Here is a 6,556-nt window from a genome sequence, read left to right on the forward strand (position 1 = left end):
ACCCAGAGTGAATAATGGGTTAGGTTTAGGGTTAGCGTTAGCAGTCAGCTCTGTAAACTAGGGTACACCCAGAGTGAATAATGGGTTAGGTTTAGGGTTAGCGTTAGCAGTCAGCTCTGTAAACTAGGGTACACCCAGAGTGAATAAAGGGTTAGCGTTAGCAGTCAGCTCTGTAAACTAGGGTACACCCAGAGTGAATAAAGGGTTAGCGTTAGCAGTCAGCTCTGTAAACTAGGGAACACCCAGAGTGAATAAAGGGTTAGCGTTAGCAGTCAGCTCTGTAAACTAGGGTACACCCAGAGTGAATAAAGGGTTAGGTTTAGGGTTAGCGTTAGCAGACAGCTCTGTAAACTAGGGTACACCCAGAGTGAATAATGGGTTAGGTTTAGGGTTAGCGTTAGCAGTCAGCTCTGTAAACTAGGGTACACCCAGAGTGAATAATGGGTTAGGTTTAGGGTTAGCGTTAGCAGTCAGCTCTGTAAACTAGGGAACACCCAGAGTGAATAAAAGCAAGGAAGCAGCAGAGACAAATTAGAGTATGTTGGAGATCTTACAAATCTCGACTGCTCTCCTTGCAAGTAAATTTTAACCGTTTTGTGTCTTTCTTTGTCTCCAGAGAGTTTGATGTTACAAATGTTACGTGCCTAAACCTAACACATATTCTGTTTAATAAGGCATTAACAAACATAAATATCTTTATTTATTTGATCTTTTTCTACTTTGTTCTGCAGGTTTTACCAAATCTGGGAATAAATTACTAATAATAAATAATAATAAATAAGACACATTTGAAACAAATTATACATTTTAATGAAAAAGTAAAAGAACAAGAAAGAAAAAATGAACAGAGTCCACAAGTTTCTAGAAGTTCTGATGAGAAAAGATTCAGCTGCTGGAACTGAACCAGAACTTGGTCCTTGTGGATCCAGATCCTGGTCCAGAACCAGGACCTGGACCAGGATCTTCCCGATGCAGATGATCCTCAGACTCCGGTTCTTCATGAATCTCCAACATTCAGACTCAGAATAAAAACATCTGAATCAAACTATAAAAAACTTAAAAACAAACATCATGAAGAACATGGGACAGGAAGTTCTGGTTCTGGAGGAAGTTCTGGTTCTGGAGGAGGTTCTGGTTCTGCAGCACCTTCATGTGATCAGCTGAGAAGAAAAGAGCAGAAATAAAAAAACTGTTAAAACACAACGTTCAAAAAAAACAGATTCAGAAAAAAATGTTCTGGATCCACCAGAACCTCAGAAGTTCTGGATCCACCAGAACCTCAGAAGTTCTGGATCCACCAGAACCTCAGAAGTTCTGGATCCACCAGAACCTCAGAAGTTCTGGATCCACCAGAACCTCAGAAGTTCTGGATGTTTCCGGGTCAGAACTCACAGATTTGACGGTCTGTTTGATGAAATCCTTCCTGCTCGTCAGGTCGTGTTCTGGAAACGTGTCGAACACCTGGAACACACGGAGGAACGGGGTTAGAACCGGGTCTGAGGAACAAACACCTGGAGAAGATTCCCCGGAGCACTGCTGCCTGCTCCCATGCTCCCTAGGCGTGTGCAAACAAGGGAACCTCACGATTGTCGATTCGATTCGATTATTGGAGCTTCAATTCTTGGATTATTGTGATTTTTAATGCTTTTTTCCATACAAGATTGATTTTGTCTTCATCTGTGGCTACATTTGTAAATAAATAGCCAATCAATGAACTCAGTTCCTCTAACAACACTCATTAAGTAAATAACAAGGTTTTATTTTTCAAAGACACAAAATAATGTATTTTATGACTATGTAAACATTAGGGGTGTAACAATATATCGTGCCACGAAATTTCGCAATACAAAAACGTCACGATACGTGTCGTGGAGGTGACAAAGTGTATCACGATATTGGATTATTAATATTAATATATTGTGTTGACTAGTAACGCGCATCCGACCGCGACTGCGGCCGGACCGCGACCGCGCGGACCAAAATCTTACTCCGCTCAGAAGAAACTAGTCCTGTTTTGCGGTCCCGTTTTGAGGTCTGAAACTTTACTGATGTAAGTCTGGTGTAGAGTTAAGCCTTACCTTATTAAATTAAACCTTTTACTGATGTAAGTCTGGTGTAGAGTTAAGCCTTACCTTATTAAATTAAACCTTTTACTGATGTAAGTCTGGTGTAGAGTTAAACCTTATTAAATTAAACCTTTTACTGATGTAAGGCTGGTGTAGAGTTAAGCCTTACCTTATTAAATTAAACCTTTTACTGATGTAAGGCTGGTGTAGAGTTAAGCCTTACCTTATTAAATTAAACCTTTTTGGGGTGGTGAGTAGGATAAACACGGGGAAACTTCTGCTGAGTTCCAGTTACTTTAATGTCCCTCAACAGTGTAGGATTTTAGAACATCAACACAGCACCTAGTGCCGTACTGTGGCGTATCACTCCGCCCAATCTAAAACAGACTAATCACTACAGATAAACTAGTCCCTGATTTACATCAGAATATAAAGAATATATTTATAAAATAATGAACCCTGAATTACCAAAATAACCTTAACAAAAATAAATCTCCTCTTACACTTATAAGGTGAGCATGAATCAATCTTTTTTATGATGTAAAATTGTATGTATTTATTTACTTTTATTTATTTATTTAATTTTAGTTGTTACATTTCTGGAAAAGAAAAAAGTCAAGTCATACATGAGAGAAACTATTCAGTTTGTGTCTAAATATTTGTACTTGTATGAAACTGAAGATCATAATGCAAACCTGACATTTACTTTTAGTTCAGTTTGTGGAAAATGGTTGGCCTGGCTTTCTCTTTAAAACTTAAACAGTTATAAAGCATTACAAACTGTAACAATAGGGCAAACGTACAGAATTATTTTGTATTTTGTGTCTTTCAAATAAAAGACAATTTCCTCATGACTACCTCATTAAGGTTGTTAAAAAAATACTGCTATAATATCGTATCGTATCGTTACCGTGACCTCAGTATCGTGTATCGTACCGTATCGTGAGATTAGTGTATCGTTACACCCCTAGTAAACATTGTCTCTTTGACTTCCTTAACTTTGACCAGGGAAAGCTGCACTTGCATGAGAGCGCCCTCTATTGGTGAAAACACTGAAAACGGTCAAGCCCTGGATTTAATGAGTTCATTAATTCAAGTAAACTAGATATGAACTTAGTGTAAACATATCTGCCATATTTACAGTGAACAATAAGAAATGAAATGATTCAGCAGCTTATTCAGTCTGGAATCTGGATAGGAGAACTAAAAAAACTAAATAAAAATAAATATTTTTTTTTTTAATTAATCGATTCCAAATCGTCACGTGATGCATCAACACATCGATGAAATGCACCCACCTCTACAACAGAGTTCCTGTTTTTAGTTGATCCCTTGACCCTTTGTGTTTTTTAAGGATGTCTGTTTGTTTCTGCATACCACAGATTAGTTGCTCTTTAACTGAAATGTCACATGTGTGACCATCTGTTTTCGTCCACTGCCCACCATTGGCTGTCTTAAAATGGTCATGTTCCTGTCACCAATTCTCAATAAAAGCTGATGCAAAGGAGGAGCCAGCAAGCATTTCGTGGAGAGCCATGTTGCTCTGCAGAGCTCCGACAAAGGCCTTAAAAAAACATTCTACAGTCTCTGTGTCTTTCCTAAGTTATGAATTTATGTTATGTTGATTTAGGGACCCAACAGTCATCTCCTCCAGGTTAGGGTTAGGTCTGAGGAACCCCAGGAACCTGAGGAACCGGGCCTGGTCTAAGGAACCGGTCCTGGTCTCACCTTGGACAGGATCCTCTTCATGGTCATCTCCTCCAGATCCGCCTCCTTCAGCAGATCCTGCACCGTTTCCTTCAGCTGATCGTCTGTCGGGGAACGTTTCACCATCTTGATCAGCGGCTCGTCCTCGTCAGAGCTGGAGTCTGAGGAAACAGAACCAGGACAGAGTTAGAACCAGAACCAGGACCAGAGTCAGAGGGACCTCCATCGCATTAAAGCATTAACGCTTTCCAACCCGCTGTGTGTGTTTGTGTCTGTCAGGAGGGGCTACGAGGGGAGTGGGCGGGGCTACAAGGGAGTGCCTCCGCCCACTCCCCTCGTAGCCCCGCCCACTCACAGAGCAGAGCTCATGCTCATGTCGGAGGGAGTTAAGAAAGAAAGTTTGAAGAAGCGCCGGCTTCATTCAAATCTCCGGTGGCTTCATTTCAGTTTCGCTGTTGATTAAAACAACGATGGAGTTAAATAGTTCCAGAGCTTTTACCGTCTGTAATGATTGCTGGGACCGGCTAGTGGAAGATCAGAGCTGGTCAGGGAAACGTTACACTGGCCGGCAGAGACGGCTCTGATCGGGCCGGTTTATTTACAGGAAGGAAATAAACAGCTTTACAGTCATAAACAAAGGAAGAATCCAACTCTAACGTCTCGGGAAAACTCCCCCAACAATTAAACTAGAACACCTGAAGATTCAGCCCCCCCTACCTTCATGACAGCACAGTCCGGTGACCGGCAGAGAGACGAGAGAATACCGGCTGATCTCCAGCTTCATAACTCTCCCATATCAGGGTCGCTACAATACTTTAGAATATTGTAATTAGTGATGCACCGATTGTTCGGAAACCGAAATTGTTCGGCCGAAAATGGCAAAAAAACACTTTGGGTGTTCGGTGGAATAAGTGGGAAAAAACCTAACCATTAATAACGGCGTTGTAAAATAAGGAAATAGACTGGCCGCTCCGTAACGGTTGCACCACAAACATAAATCATTGGCCAACCAAAAAGTAACCACATAAGAATTTTACCAACATTCACCAGGAGGTGGAACCAAAACAACATAATGCTGGAAATTAAAACATGTTCAGTTTTTTATGTTCAATAAATATTTTCTACCTTGTAATTTTGTAAAATATGTTTTTCTTTTAAAAGCCTAAATCAAATTTATTTGATTTATGCAATGGTGAAAAAATTGGCAAAATAAATGAAAAACTGCTGAAGAACCAGCAGATTACACTGTTTTAGTACTGAGACTTCACATGGTCCTGTGTTTGAATACTTTTTAAAATGGTGCGAGGAATCTTTTTTATCGTTGAGTGTCTTCTCACCTGCGGTAACTCGGGTTCTGCTGCTGCTGCTGTCGGCCTTCTTGGTTTTAGCAGTGACTTTAACTGGAGCTGATTTCTTCTTCTGGGGCTGAAAAGATGCAGAACAGAATCAGAACCAGAACCAGAACAGGATCAGAATCAGAACCAGCCGCTCCACAACACTGAATGATTTCAGACCGGTAGCTTTGACTTCAATCACCATAAAAATCTTTAAATAATTGGTTCAGATGGAAATGTTGAAAACTACAGAGTGGATTGGACCAGGTGTAACTGTAATTGTCCTTCAGCCTGAAACAGCAGGAGGATTCTTTTTCTTTTCATCTGCATTTAAAACATCTGGAAGGAAGCGGGCGTCACGCCAGCTTTTATTCATGGATTTTTCCTCCACTTTTAATACAATCCAACCGCACATTTTAACTCAGAGGCTTTTAGAACATTTTAACTGGAGTAAGAATCTCGTGGGCTGGATTTTAAACTGTTTAACAAACAGGACGCAGAGTCAGAGTAAATGTGTTTTTATCTGACAGAATGTTCCTCCCCAGGCAGGTGTTACTACAGGCTCTCCACCAGGGGGAGACATGTGTTCCTGCAGGTTCACCACCAGGGGGAGACGTGTTCCTCCCCAGACTCACCACCAGGGGGCGCTCTCACCCTGGTTATTCATCTTATACACTCATATCAGGGCTTAAAGTAAAAACTAATCCTGAGCCTGAACTTTTCTGGGAGCGGGGGAACGTGCACTCGGCAATTTGTCAACAAAAATGAAATAATTTGAATATTATTTGCCTTTTCACTATGGATGCTTTTGATATCAAGTTTCACTAGTTGTCATTGTGTTTGACGAGGAATAAGATGACCTACAATCTAAAATATGAATATTTTAAAGGTCATAATGTTATAAGGGCAGGTGAAACTCAGGCTGGCTAATTCATTGGTGGAATTATTGATTAGCAACAATTTAATTCAGTAAAGGACAATAAAAAAAAAAAATATATATATATATATATATATATATATATATATATATATATATATATATATATATATATATATATATATATATTTTTTTTTTTTTTTTTTTTAAATAAAAAAAAAATTATATATATATATATATATATTTTTTTATTGTCCTTTACTGAATTAAATGGTTGGTAATCTTTTTTTTTTTTAATTCTGGTGCTATGCCCACACCTGTCAAGTGTCCTGTTTTGGCCGGGAAACCGTATTTTACCCTCTTTCCCGCCGTCCCCCCCGTATTAGTATTTTCCTGTAAATTTCCCGTTTTATGATATAATAATTTTTTAAAGGGTAATTGTGCCTCTACAAACTGAATTATCACTAACCTGGTGAGAACGGGCCCTTGCTGTCGCCTGGAGGGAAGTTCTCACAAGGTTAGTGGCAACAACGGGAACAAAAACTACTAATCAGAGGATGGATGTAACGACA

General features: G+C 39.7%; 1 protein-coding gene across 2 annotated transcripts in view; it reads right to left on the minus strand.

The window, feature by feature from the left end:
- Positions 1-787: 787 nt before the first annotated feature.
- Positions 788-6,556, minus strand: part of dek (DEK proto-oncogene) — a 19,198-nt gene continuing 13,429 nt past the window's right edge. For both annotated transcript variants that reach the window (XM_061718606.1, XM_061718607.1), the window contains exons 8-11: positions 5,111-5,198; positions 3,795-3,934; positions 1,393-1,461; positions 788-1,160 (exon numbers count right to left, since the gene is read on the minus strand). In XM_061718606.1, coding sequence (XP_061574590.1) covers positions 1,149-1,160; positions 1,393-1,461; positions 3,795-3,934; positions 5,111-5,198 — 309 coding nt within the window. In that variant the 3' untranslated portion in view covers positions 788-1,148. The remainder of the gene's footprint in view (positions 1,161-1,392; positions 1,462-3,794; positions 3,935-5,110; positions 5,199-6,556) is intronic.

The sequence above is a fragment of the Cololabis saira genome, chromosome 3, assembly GCF_033807715.1.
Source record: "Cololabis saira isolate AMF1-May2022 chromosome 3, fColSai1.1, whole genome shotgun sequence".
Taxonomy (NCBI): domain Eukaryota; kingdom Metazoa; phylum Chordata; class Actinopteri; order Beloniformes; family Belonidae; genus Cololabis; species Cololabis saira.